We start from the raw sequence: 14722 nt of genomic DNA on the forward strand, positions 1-14722 counted from the left end.
AAGGCTGGGTAATAAATTGAAGAATATTTACAAAAAGTTCTTTTCTTTTAAGAGACTATGTAAGAAATCTAAGTTAATATTTTTAAATGAATCCTGTTTTCAAGGGAATCTTTAGTGCAGTTGTTTTAGCCGAAATCTGCTAAATCCATTAAATATATAGCAAACCAACAAGCTCTGTTTTAATCTTAAGAGAAATCTTTATCTGAGGAATTAGGTATACCCGTATGGTTTGGTGTGTGAGAGAATGATACTGAAAAGTTCCATCCAAATTGGTTGTGCACATTGTACTATATTTCATATAAAGTTGAAAAGCTTGCTCTTGTCTGAATCTTGGCACACAGGATATGTTGTTGATATTTTGTTTCTCCAACTGAATTATAAGTTCCTTGGGCCCAAGAATCATGACATATTATTTGTGTTAAGTCATTGCGTTGCAGGAAATCAAAACATTCATTGATTTGGTCTACTTAACTGTATATTATCTTGCAAAACAAATGCCTCTTTTATGGTATGAATACTTTGTCTTATCAATCTGAGTTTTCATATAGTGGTCTAAGAAATTAGTTTTAAGACACGTGTATAGAGTGGAATCTTTCTTTTTTTTATTGAACGTAGATGGAATATAATTTTTGATGAATTTTTTCTTCAGAAGAGTTTATTTATAGAAACTTTACATATTTTAATGAAATTTACATTCAGGATGTTTTAGTGTTGACATATATCTTTTGTCAACTCTGGGAGAAATTTGGTTTCCAGTCTATAATGCTGAATATTCTAAATATAATAAAGAAAATAAAATCAGCAAATGAAGGAGCTAAAATGCAGATTTTCCTCTCCTATTGTCAGTTGTTTGAGATTAGACATCATGAAGCACCTTTCTTACCTTCTGCAAGGTAGCTGTGTCTTTTCAAATCCATACTAGTGTGGAAATTCAGCTCAAGAGGAGAAATTGCCTGATGTCTTATTTAATACTACGCCTCTAGGAGTTATCCCTTCTCTTTTTTCTTAAAGTTATACGCTGGCAAAACTATGTCATTGCCCTTGCTTTTTGTCTTTGCTGCGCATTTACATTTCGACAGGCTTAAATAATGGCTAAAATGGTTGAAGTGATTTATGTCTGTAGACTGATGTCTTCATTTGCTCTCTTCACATTCCTTTTTGTACTAATGGTCTGGTGCACACCTAGCGCAGGTACGTTTTATTAGAGAGTATATTCCCTCTACATGCTGTTCCTAAGCTGAAAGAAATGGGCCATAATCATATAAAAATAAAGTATCTCTTTGTGGAATTTACAAGAAATGGAATGTCCTTATTCCTGAGCCATAGAACATAGGGGACTGTTTCTCTCCCTATAAGATTGCTCTTTATACTAATGTTGATTAAGTGAATCACACCAACAGCTGTTGTGACATAGAGGAAAATGAGTCTCCTGAAAAATCTCAGTTGAAACGAGTAAATCTCTTGAAGTTTCTAGTTAGCTACAACTTTCATTTTCCTGTTGAGACAGGAAAGATTGGTTCCCAGTTTCTACAGATGGCTTCACTCCGAGTTCATAAAATTGCAGTTAATAATGGTGAGCTAAGATCATTCTGGATTTGATGTACTGCCCTATCATCATTGAAAGAGAGTGTTTAAATCTGCTGTTTAACAACTTATAGGGACTTTGCACTGATTAATTCATCTGGTCATAGTCTCAAGGCTGACATGGCATCTTCTAGGCCTTCCATTCCTTTGGGATCAACATCATCATTTTATAAGAAATGAACTTACCACTTTATAGGCTTAGTTGGAAAGAAATTTCAACCATCAGCTGTAGGATGTGCCATGTGAATTTAATTTGTTGACCTATGAGAACACAGATCTCATCTTTTACTGGACTTTCTCAACATAAAATAAGGTTATCAGAGAAACAAAATGATTCTGACATTTGAACTTCGGTAGAAGACCAATACATTTAAAGTAAATACGCTACTTCCTGAAATGTTCAGCGTTCCATCAGCAGCACATGTCAGGTTCTTAAGAAAATATTATCCCTTGTGGAGCAAAGCACTGAAAATCGTGGGTACTGTCTCTTAGAGTAGACATTATTTGGAAGCCACACAGCATCTGTTCTCCTTTCATTCTGGTGCTAGCATACTGAATTTCTTCTGAAGAAACATCTCTCCCCCATTATGCGTAGCCTTGTGGTGCTGTCAGTCACAGTTTCCTGCCCTGCCTAGCCAGGATGGGGACTCATGGACAAATCTGTTGAGCTTTCTTCCTTGAGATTTGGAGTCTTGAGTACAGGGGGATGAGAGGACAGAAAAAGTGTGTGGAGCTAATGTTTTAGGAATGGTGACCTGAATATATTGTTAAATCTTGCTATCTGGATCACCAGAGCTAGATTACTTCCTGTCCATCCTGGACCTGAATTTTCCGTGTAGACTGCAAACTGACTCCCAGCCTTCCAATAAATACTGCTCTTCATTAATTTAACTAGAAAAAGTATCTGTTAACTTTCCTCTCAAAAACGATGTGATGATTAATTTTATGTGTCAAGTTGGCTGGGCTAAGGGATACCCAGGGAGCTGGTAAAACATTATTTCTGGGTGTGTACATGAAGTTATTTCAGGGAATAGATTGGCACTTGAATTGATAGTCTGATTAGAGAAAATCGCTTTCCAGAGTAGGTTAAGGGATAAATAGAACAGAAAGAAAGAGGAAGGGCATACTTTCTGTCTCCACTGGAGCTAGGACGTCCATCTCCTGCCCGTGGACATCAGAACCCCTACTTCTCAGAACTCCTTACTTGGACCAGGATTTACACCACTGGCTCTCAGAACTTGGGGCTTGGCCTGGAGCTACTCCACCTGCTTTCCTGAGCCTCCAGCTTCCAGACAGCAGATCGTGGGACTGCTCAGCCTCCATAATTGTATAAACAAGTACCTCATAATAAATCCTTTATTATCTATCTATCCATCCATTCATCTATCTTCTATCTATCTATCTGTCTATCTACCTACCTATCCTATTGGTTCTGATCTCTGGAGAACTAATACAAACTATTAAAGCTTCTTTTTATCATTGTTAGATCTTGAAAGTAGTATGTTATCCTTTCATAGTCCTTTACCTAATTTTCTTTTGAGAATAAAATGCAGTGGGTTATATTTTACTACAAGATAAAATATATCTCTAGTAGGCATTTCCAGGGTAGAGAGTTCATTGGAATCCAAGATGCTGACTGACCAAGGTCTCTGAAAGGCTTGAGGCTTGATTCCTAGGCAAACTCCCCGCACTCATCAAATGCCAACCTTCCTTTGGGTCAAGATGCTCCAGCCCTTCTTGTTTTTGTTCACTTCATGGAACATGCCATGTTCTTTCCTGCCTTGAAAGAAATTGTATTTCTACTTGAAATTGTATTTCATTTCCTGTGCTCTCCCATCAGTAGATGCTTTCTCAATCTTCGGGTCTAAAGCAAAATCTCTAGCCAGCTTTCCCTGTCAGCGTTACTTAAGCTGGGCACTGATCTCATATATCCTGTTGCCCAGTTGATAATCTTCACGGGGATTATCTTCAGCATTTCACACTTAACCTGACCCAGTCAGATCTTCTGATTCTCCCATCTCCTGCCAGTTTTTCTCTTATTCTTTTTTTTTTTAATTTTCGGTAGGTGGGCCTCTCACTGCTGTGGCCTCTCCCGTTGCGGAGCACAGGCTCCGGACGCGCAGGCTCAGCGGCCATGGCTCACGGGCCCAGCCGCTCCACGGCATGTGGGATCTTCCCGGACCGGGGCACAAACCCGTGTCCCCTGCATCGGCAGGCGGACTCTCAACCACTGCGCCACCAGGGAAGCCCTCTCTTATTCTTCATGCAGCATTACCATCATGCAGTGTCTCAAGCCAGGAGTCAGCCTTGCCTCCTTTCTTTCTGTTGGCCCACACCAGGGCACCAGCCAATTAAGTTGGCTCTACCTCCAAAATAGGTCCTGAATCCTATTCTACCTCTTTCACCTTCACAGTTTTATCCTATCCCACTTACTATCTTTTGCTTGGTTAACTGCAGTGTCTTCTGTTTTATTTCCGAGTACGCTCTTTACCACATCCAGTATAAATGAGTCCTTTTATTCCCCTGCTTAGAATCTGCAGTGCCTTCTAATTCAAATTAAAGAAAAACACCTAAATTCCTGACTGTGACCAGCAAGGTTCTACATTATTTGCAACTTGAGCCCTTTTCTTCCCCTTTCCCTTCCTTACTCCCTCATTTCCTTTTTTTTCTTCCTTCCCTTTCTTCCTCCTTCCTTCCTTCTCATCCAGCCATTCTGAGCCATACTATCTTTAAACAGGATCTTTCTCCTGTTGGAATGCTCTTCCCAGATTTTTGCACAGCTGGCTTCTTCTTGTCATTTAAGTCTCCACTCAAATCTCTCTCCTTCAGAACTTCTCTGACCACTGATTCTCAAGGACAGTTCCCCACACCAATTTCTATCACATCATCTTGTTTTAAAGCTTCAAAACAATTACCCTGTGAAATTATCTTGTGCTTATTTTACTTCTTTATGTGACTTGCAAGGACATATTTTCACACATAATTTCTCCTTTCAGCTCTGGTTAAAAACAGCACAACATTCTATTTGACTATTACCTTCTTCTTACCTGTATTTTGGTTATTAGGTAACACATTTTCACAAGTTCATGGAGACCTCAGAAACAAGAGCTAATGATTCTGTTTCCTGTGTGTACATAGTAAAAGGAAACTAAGATATGCTATTGGTGGAAATTAACAATTTAAAATAGGCGTTAGTGTGGCTTAATTTTTAAGCTAGACACACAAAAGTAGCCCTTTTAAAAATGAAAATTATCTGAATAAGCGAATTAGCATGGATTAATATTTAGTCATTATAATAAAGCACTGAAATACATGAGTTCCTTGAGGGCCAAACCTGTGGTGTTTTCATTTTTTTGACATCTTTGTTTCTTCGCCTAATATGTTATCTGTGAATTCAAGAGGAGCTTCATCAAATGCTTGTGGAATTGTATAAAGTATGCATTTTGGAATTGTCTTAATGCTCAAGATCTGAAATTATTTTTCTGAGCAAACAAAGTGAACTGTCTTCACTTAGAATCAAGGGAAGCTGAGTGAATTTATGAATGTCAATAAATGTAAGATTTATACTTTCTCTATCTCATTTGCAAACAAACCTTAATCAAGAATGAGCTGGGGGGACTTCCCTGGTGGTCCAGTGGCTAAGACTCCGAGCTCCCAATGCGGGGGACCTGGGTTCAATCCCTGGTCAAGGGAGCTAAACCCCACATGCCGCAACTAAAGATCCCACATGCCGCAACTAGGACCTGGCACAGCCAAATAAGTAAATATTTAAAAAAACACTGAACAACTATTTCTAGAATTGAAAAAAAAAAAACTAAAAAAAAAGAATGAGCTGGGATTTTTGTGTTATGGATTTGAGGTTTTGCATTATATTGAGAAGGAAATTTGTGTAACATGGCTTTTTGGACCTCTTGGATGTTTTCCAGTATCTTGGAATATTAGTCTCTAATACTCCTGAATTTTGATTAAATAATAACCACTGTATTCAAGATGCCAACTCATTGGTGACTTGACTCCTCTACATCAATACTAAATAAGTTTAGGGAAGTCTCCTTTAAAATGTCTCTAAAATTTGAAATCACCAAAGACAGTAGTCACCATGTGACTGCTTACAGAAAAGGATCTGTAGTTTGTTCTGAGTTACTACAGAATTCTCAACTCCCAGGCTCTTTTCTTCCTGACCTTTTTGGAAAGTGAGAGAAAGCTTATTCATTGCCCTCTCCCTGTCCCCACCCCCTGGCCATTTTTTTAAAATCAAGTATTTTCTCTAATATGAATTTTCCCTCTGGGGCCCACCCAATGTAGCAGGTATGGGACCGAGTCAGCATCAGGTTAGAAGATTATAAAACTATGCTTCGTACATTGAGGGCACACTTGTAACTTGGGATAATTTTATTCTTCCCTCTACTTATTACACTCATAAAGAGACTGCTCCACTAAAACCGTTACAGAGAGCTAGTCTTCTGAAGGACAAACGGTTTTATTTCGATCTGCTTAACTTCACACTTTTTAGGTCACACCATTGTTTTGACTTTGTGTGTATATATGTATATATTTATGGAAAACCAGTTTTTAGGAAATTGTACTAGATTTTGTTAAGAGATACAAGCTCTTAGAACAGAAGTTACACACTGGTAGCCCATGGGCTGAAATAGACTCACAGAACCTGGTTTCATTTGTTCTGCATGGCCCTTTCTTGTAATTGTTGTTTGTTGTTGTTAATTGTTATTATTTAACCTTTAGAAATCAGGAGATTTCATATAGAAATCCACTTTCTCCTGAAAAATCAGGAGACACTCTAAGAAATCGTGTGCAGTTCAAACACTGGTGATGCTGTGATTTTAAACTGCAGATGGCAACAATTTAAAGGTTTCCATCCCTTCATTCTGATGTTTCTCTTCCCTATCAAATAGTGTAAGGAACGAGCACTGAAATGCTTACCCAGAATGCTCCCTGGTTTAATGGGGTGTTACATGCCATCTTATTCCACCTGTAATTCCCCCCCCCCAATTTCTATGTTATATCAATTTTTCCTTTGTAACCTTTTTCACGTTTGGGCCTATTTTCTTCTCCTTGTTATGACTTTCATGCTGGTCGTGTTGTCCTCACTTCAGGGCTACTGAATGCATTGCTGTCTTAGCCATCAACATCCCCCTTGCCTTAAAGTTTCCTCTGCCTGCCTAATCCCACTTTGCACTCCAGTTACAGATTTAAATGACGCTTCAGTATATTAGTCCCTGACCTCAGACCTGCAGTGACAACTTAGAACCCATGTCCAACTAATGACTTAACCTATAGTTGGAACTCAGTCTTTCTGGCCTCCTTGTTTTGTGTTAATCCATACGCAGGTAACTAGTCCAAATGCCCATTTCCCTAGTGCCAAAGCAGGCATCATGCAGCCTGTGATTTGCACCCAGCATTACTCCTCTTCACCTGTGCCAATAGAGGATGACCACCTTCAAGACTGGCCTTTCTAGACCACTTTGGTCCACAGTTACACAGTACAGTTCATCTTGCCTGGTGCATATTTCACAATCATATTTTGTTTCTCTGATTTTCTTAAAACAGGGTTTCCCCAGGTATGGTCCCTGAACATGTTACTTCATGTTACTTGCTCTTAAGCATTTATCTGGGCTCCACCTATATCCTCCTGAATTCCTTAAGTTGGGACCCAGGAATTTGATCAATCTAAAATTTGAGAAGGAATTTAAAGGCAAGATGATGAATAATGGTACAAGATTGCCAGGTAGTTTGATAGAAGGTAAAATAGGATTCAGTTGACTTGACTCCGGGTGCATTTTCAGGTTTATTGGTGTGTTTCTTAAACACTATTTACCCTAATTGTTAATAAAAGCTCTGGATGTTGCTTTAAGCAGCTCTTTGACACCATTGCCGAGGCCATCAGGCCCATGGTCCATAGGAGAGAAAGTAGAAGGCAAATAAGAACCTCTTCACCTTTCAGGGGAAAACAGAACAATTAGATAAAATTCTTGAGTGCAGGGCTGTGTTTCTTTCCTTCTTTCATATTTTAAAATTGTTCTCTGTTATGCTCATGCCTTGTCTCCAGTGATACCGCTGTTAATAAATGTTGACTCGAATTGGATAAATTGACTGAATGTTTGAAGGTGAGAAGTTAGAGTATCAGTACTCAGGTTGACAGTGGTGGTGCTAACTCCTGTTGGTCCCATGCTCACTCTGAGGTCAGGTACTGTGCTCAGTGGTTTATGTAGATTATGCCAGCGAGTGCTTGCTGCAACCCTAATAGGGCAGAGCTGTGATTCCCTATGTTTTAAACGTGGCCAGTATTCAGCTGGAATTGCAGAGGGAGGCAAGAGGCACTGTGACGGGAGAAGCAATTACTTTTGCTCGTCATGCAAAAAACTTTTGAACCACTTTCCAGTCTCTTCAGTCAGTCCTTCCTGTCTGTGGGTTCTGCAACTGTGGATACAGAGGGCTGACTGTACCATGCCATTTTGTGTAAGAGACTTGAGCATCCTTGGATTTTGGTATCTGCAAAAGGTCCTGGAACCAATTCTCCTGCAGATACCGAGGGATGACTGTATTTCTTTTTCTTTTTTAAGGGGGAGGGGGTTTGATAAATTTCAAATACTGATAACTGTTGGAGAAGGCATTGTGACAAAGTGGTTTAAGGCAAAGAACAGAATTTGGAAGATTTGGGTTCAAGATTCAGTTTGCCACTTAACAGCTCTGTGAGTTTGAGCAAGATCTAGTTTCTCTGAGCCTCGGTCTTTTAATCTGTAAAATGGGACAATACTACTGCACACCAAATGGTTGTAGGGACCACGGGAAGGAATTTATATAAAATGCTGTGAGAGAAACAATGGCAGGAATGACTGAAGCGTCAAGAAGGACCTCTGTGTTTGCTGTCCATGCTGAACTTTGGCTGAACACTCAAAAATAAAGCTGCTGAATAGTTGCTGAATTGCCAAAAGGAAACAATAATGCTGAGAACTGGACTTTCTTTGGACTAGGAAACCCTACCTTTCCCTAGTAAGGGATGAGACGTGCTTGATAACCCAGTTGTATATATGGAACAAATTTACCCTCCAATCCAAATCACTGTTAAACAACTTGTCTAAGCCTGCATGAACTTCCTCCTTTTTTCCATAAAACCCCCTGCCCGTTTTCCTCTGTTGAGACACTATTCTGGATTCCTCCGGGATCTGTGATTCCCCAAATTGCAATTCTAAGATCCCAAATAAACTGCCTCTTTGCATCTTTATAGAGGTCCTTTCTGTTGACAAAGCTATTAAAATATACAGTGCTGGTACTAGTGCAGATTGTTCGAAGTGTGAACCAGGATCTCAAAAAAACATTATATTATTTTGAATCATGCTTTAAAGAGGAAAGAAAGACACAAAAGTAATAAGATCTCTCCCCCATAATTTCACAAAGTAGGTGTTCTAGTCCTTGGCTAAGGAATCTGAAGCTCAGAGAGGTTAAGCAACATGGCACAGCCAAACAGCTAGTAAACAGCCGAGCTGAAAATTTAAACCTTCACCTGCCTGACTTTAAATCCTCTGCTCTTCCCATTGCACCAGCTTGCTTTAAAAAGAAAAGAAAAAGAAAAAAAAAGCCAACATAGATCCTTTTTCTTAACATTAAAAAAAAAAAAAAGACATTTATGTTCAAAAACTAACTCATCCTGGTAATTCCCAATTAAGATGTTGTCATCTTGCATCTGGCTCGAATCCCTTTTATGATACAGTAAAAATAATTTGAGTGTAGCTTAAGTGAAGTGTCCAAATGGGCTAAAACAGGTCACCTAGGAAGTTAGATTTTGTAGATTATAAGAATTTAATCCTAAATTGTACTTAATGGAGACAATTTTTTAAAATGGAAATTCTTCAGGAAACAAATGACTGGTATATCAATTTTTGTCATTATTTCTCTATGAGACATCTATAGCATGGGCAATTGAAGCAAAAGAAATAAGATAAACTACACTATAAGTCACAGTGAAGAACTTCTCTGTCTTTGCGGGCTTGGTCTTCTCAAGAAAAACACAGAGGGATCTTTAGCCTGAGTTCAGTTTTTTTACTTCTATATTGTTCTTTTTAAGATTCTATTTAAAAGATTGTTTAATAAAAAGAAGTGAGAGAATTTCTTAGCTCTGTGGCTTTTTGAAGGGAATGATTCTGAGAATACATATCTGTACCCACTTTTATCCTGAAATAAAGTCTTCACTGGAGATGAGTTCCAGCTATTAAATTTGATTATGGGGCCCTGGGGCAAAAGGATAATCTTTTTTTAAAAAAGTAAACAGTTAAAAAATGAGGATGGGGTAAAGCAGGATTAAGAATAAGAGTGGATGGAAGAGTACGTGTGAAGGTGGAGGTGTTGATTTAAACACTGTAGGAAAACTTTCTGAGCACAGATCATGTCCTGACAAGTAACTTAAACATCTTTTCTATGAAACACTGTGTAAGGTGGTAGTTCAACTTATATGCTATGGAGTCACACAGTCTGGGATCAAATCCCCGCTCTGTTACTTCCTAATTTTGTAATTTTAGGCAGTTGACTTAAACTCTTTGAGACTCCATTTTCTTACCTGAATAACAGGAGCGATTAATGCTTCCTAGAGTTGTTGTGATGATTCAGCATAATCATTAATACACATTGTCATCATGTTTGATGTCATGATGATGATTATTATTGGTGTTGTAGAACTTACTTGACATATATATTAAAGTCTCCTGTTACCTTAGAAAACAATTTGGAGGCATGGCAACAACTTAAGAGCTGTCTTTTAACAACAGAATAGATTCGGGAAATGAGGTAAAAGACGCAACTTATCTATTTAGATAGAATATCAAGTTGGTTTCCTTTTAAAGATGTTCATAAAAAGAAAAGATTATGAAACCAGACCTTCTAGTAAATAATCATGAGTTTATATGTATTTTCGAAGTGCACATATCTGTACTTCTCCTAGGAGGACATATCGATTTGTGTGTGTATTTCAAGCAAGCATCTTACGCACGTCGTGCTTGTGGCTGACAGTGCTCTCCCGGGGGAAGGTGGCTTCTGTAATTGCAGTGAATGGCAATTCTATTTGTAGACATGACTTCCTACAGCCTGCACTCCTTTCTGTGATTGTTATTTAAAAAATACTTGTCCTCAAATTATTTCATCTTCCTGGCTACAAGGGAGAAAATTCTCCAGCACAACAAGAACCTCACAGGTAACATGTATTTGAATTGAAAATGTATATCCTCTTACCCATAAAATCATCTGAGTGACCTCTGCAGTCTAAGGAATACAAAAAGCATTTCAATACTAAACACCCTCAAACTACCACTTGGGCCAAAAAAAAAAGAAAGAAAGAAAATCAGAAGTATTAATGTCATTTGAAATGCTGGGACATTTTTCTTCCTTCTTCCACACTCTTTTTTGCTTATAAACAAAAGCACAATTCTCACATTGATAGAAAATCAACAGCAAGAGGACTTACCTTCCTTCAACCAAGAAATGTTATTTTTGTCATTTTCAAAATGCTCAGCTGTTCTGACTTTTATCTTTTCCAGCTCAGTTTCTGACATCTAAGTGGAAACAGAATTGGTTATATAAAAAATTCATTAAGAACCCAAATTTATAACACGGAGCCTTATATTTAGAGACGACTATCATAATATAGGAACATTTTATCTCTGTAGTTTTTCAGCTCCCTGTCTAGCGTTAAGTCTTACATTTTATCCATGTATAGTATTTTACAACACTGACATTGAAAACGAAACTTTAGATGATATTTCACTTTTCAGCAGTCAAGATTGCTGTAAGCTCTGATTTCTGAACACAAAAGAAAAACAGATGAACAAGTAGCCCCAGGTTTGTCAAAACCCAAACATTCAGTGACTGTTCTAATGCATTTCTTAATAGCCTAGAGAAAAGCATGCTGCAAAGTGACGTGCAAAGCTAGAAAGACTAATAAACACCAAAGGACTTTTCAGCAATGTGCTGGGTAGGAGAACCTTATGACCTCAGCCAGGCCAAGCTGAGCTTCCTGAAGGTGTTGAGACCTATTAGGCATTCTCAGTACATTGCACTTGACTTCCTCCATGGCTTGATCGCAGTGAGCTAGGATGCCCCACTTGCATCAGCAGCTCGGTGTACTTACCTGTTTGTTCCTAAGGGAGGAGGCCCAAGGCGTGGGACGGGGGAGCAGCGTGCCGATGCTCTGGGCAGCCTCCCTTCTTGTCTCTCAATGTCCAGCATTCCTCTGCCCTGCTAGAAGTGAGCGAAGAAGCAAATACGCTCCCTCCCTGGGTGGTGCTAGATTTGTATTGCTGCCAGAAGCATCCAACTTGCGGCTGAGAGGTTTTTTTTTTTTTAAGGTAATGTAAAGCCTGTGGTTCAAAACAATAAAAACCTTCTCCAGGCCAGCACTTATTTAAAATGACACTCTGCAAAACAGGGTGAAAAGAAGGAACTCTTTTCAAATGGACGGAGTTTCTCCAGTCTCCTTTCCACACCCGCCATTCATCACTTACAGTTAATATTAAGGATGTAGAAAGAAGAGATTGAAAAATATACGTAGGCTATTTGGGTTAAGAGAAAAGGAAGAGAAACCTCTCAGGGTTTATTTTCTAGAAGTTCACCCTGCAGCTGCTGTTTCAAAAGGCAAGTTTTTCTAACATTTTATAGACAACAGGAAAACATTTCACATTCTTTTGAGAGTCTGCAGGTATTCCCAAAAGAATTTGGAATCACATTCCAAAGAGGATTTGTCATTAGATTCTTAGGCAAAGATAGTACTGTTTTCAACAGAAGGTTAACAGCAGACAGCATAACCCATAACCCTTAGGAATGCATGATAATAAATAGTCCAACATTCCTAAATGTTGTTGTTGGTTTTATTTTATTTTTATTGGAGTACAGTTGCTTTACAATGTTGTGTTAGTTTCTACTGTCCAGCCAAGTGAATCAGCTATACCTATATACATATCCCCTCTTTTTTTTTTTTTTTTTTTTTTTTGCGGTACGCGGGCCTCCCACTGCTGTGGCCTCTCCCCCTGCGGAGCACAGGCTCCGGACGTGCAGGCCCAGCGGCCATGGCTCACGGGCCCAGCCGCTCCGCGGCATGTGGGATCTTCCCAGACCGGGGCACAAACCCGCGTCCCCTGCATCGGCAGGTGGACTCTCAACCATCGCGCCACCAGGGAAGCCCCATATCCCCTCTTTTCATCATAAAAAATAATCTTTATTTTTTAACCCAAAGTGGTTTGCCTCCTCCAGTGTCTTTACCTGGAAACTGTCTGTTATCTGATGGACTTGTATCCATTTCACCTCTTTTCCCAACTTCATTCCTTCTACTTTGCTTCCAGTTTTGCGTGAAAATTGACTGATCAACATAGTTTTTAAAAACAATAAAACTGGGAGCAAAAGATAAATTTCAGATTCCTTACATAGCCAAGGAAGACCTTGACCGGTCAGAATCTATAACACCATTTTCAAACTGTGGCTTAAAGTTTTAAGATTTCTCTGAGGTGCCTATCCTTTCCCTTTAACCTAATTGCAATGCTGCTGTTCTTGAACTCACCTGCTTTTGTTATGAACATTTCAGAATGTTGCCTCAAAAGCCCACCTCCACCCCCATCTTGAAGCCTTCTTGATGTCTAGAAACAGTCATTCCCTTCTCTGATCCCCCTTGGGACTCCTGGCATCATCATCTCCATTGTGGTCTTCTGTAAACCTGTCTTATCTTCCTGACAAGGTTAGAAACACCTCCACCCCAACCCCCCAGGGCTCAACCTCTGTCTCTGCATTTTATGCATCTTGCTCAGCATAGGACATGATCACCTACAGATTAACAATGGTTGGATAAACAAAACCAGCATATCAAAAACACCAGTGGTGTTTTCCTTGTCCCAAAGTCATAGGAAACACCTGATTACGATGTTTCTCTAGGTTGTCTCTTTTCTCTAGTTATAGCACTTTATGTCCCTTCATCATAAATTGGAGACTTAATCTAATGCCCTTAATAGTTCAGGCATTGTCCTTTGGAAAAGCAAGTTATCTAAATTTTATGTATTCTTAGGGTCAGAAAGATGTTTGGTAAATGACAATCACAGTGATCTTAAAACAATAGAGACATCATTGGAGCTAAAGAAACCTAAGATGCAAACACTGCCCAGATGAGAAGAAATAGTCAAGTGTTCAGGCGAGAATGAGTGAGCTGAAACACTGCTGATCACGTTATTCCTCCTAGTTTATTTTCAGTTGTATTTTAATCATAGACCATATGAGTATCCATGTTATTCCTCAACAGAAACTATTTTTTTTAAGATTCAAAATGGTTTTAGATCTCTGTAAGTTTACAAATTGTATAACCTCTTCTTCCGTGCAATTTCTAAGGCAGAGAATCCATTCCTACCTTGAGTGTGTGATGATGAAGCCTCTCCTTGGATTCTGTGATTATGTTTACATATTTTATTTATGTTCAACTAAACTAGTTTCTAATTATCTGTCCCCAGAGCAACATATAACTCAAATCCTGTCCACATTTCTTACTTTGAAGGTTATGGTTTACTCTTGATTTTTCTTTTGATTTTTCTTGATTTATGCTTTGATTTTTCTTGATTTATACATATTTTTCAATTTGTTTTATACATATCTTTCCACTTGTTTTACTTTTGAAATTACTGTGATACAATTATTTGTATTTGTTAAGTAAATTGCAAATTTTAAAATCCTTTGGAAGAATAGTTCTGAGGAGGGAATTTTTATGAAGATAACATTCATTTCTAATTTGGAAATATTATCCAGTTTTGACTGATATATTTTATTTTATTTTATTTATATATATATATATTTGTTTATTTATTTTACATCTTTATTGGAGTATAATTGCTTTACAATGGTGTGTTAGTTTCTGCTTTATAACAAAGTGAATCAGTTATACATATACATACGTTCCCATATCTCTTCCCTCTTGCATCTCCCTCCCTCCCACCCTCCCTATCCCACCCCTCTAGGCGGTCACAAAGCACCGAGCTGATCTCCCTGTGCTATGCGGCTGCTTCCCACTAGCTATCTATTTTACGTTTGGTAGTGTATATATGTCCATGCCACTCTCTCACTTTGTCACAGCTTACCCTTCCCCCTCCCCATATCCTCAAGT

The 14722-nt window shown here is 38.7% G+C and overlaps 1 protein-coding gene across 1 annotated transcript in view; it reads right to left on the bottom strand.

Moving 5' to 3' along the window:
• MDFIC2 (MyoD family inhibitor domain containing 2) overlaps positions 1-11144 on the bottom strand; it is a 239452-nt gene extending 228308 nt beyond the window's left edge. The window contains exon 1 of the mRNA XM_060111498.1: positions 11057-11144. Coding sequence (XP_059967481.1) covers positions 11057-11144 — 88 coding nt within the window. The remainder of the gene's footprint in view (positions 1-11056) is intronic.
• Positions 11145-14722: the final 3578 nt, after the last annotated feature.

This window comes from Mesoplodon densirostris, chromosome 10, assembly GCF_025265405.1.
Source record: "Mesoplodon densirostris isolate mMesDen1 chromosome 10, mMesDen1 primary haplotype, whole genome shotgun sequence".
Classification (NCBI taxonomy): domain Eukaryota; kingdom Metazoa; phylum Chordata; class Mammalia; order Artiodactyla; family Ziphiidae; genus Mesoplodon; species Mesoplodon densirostris.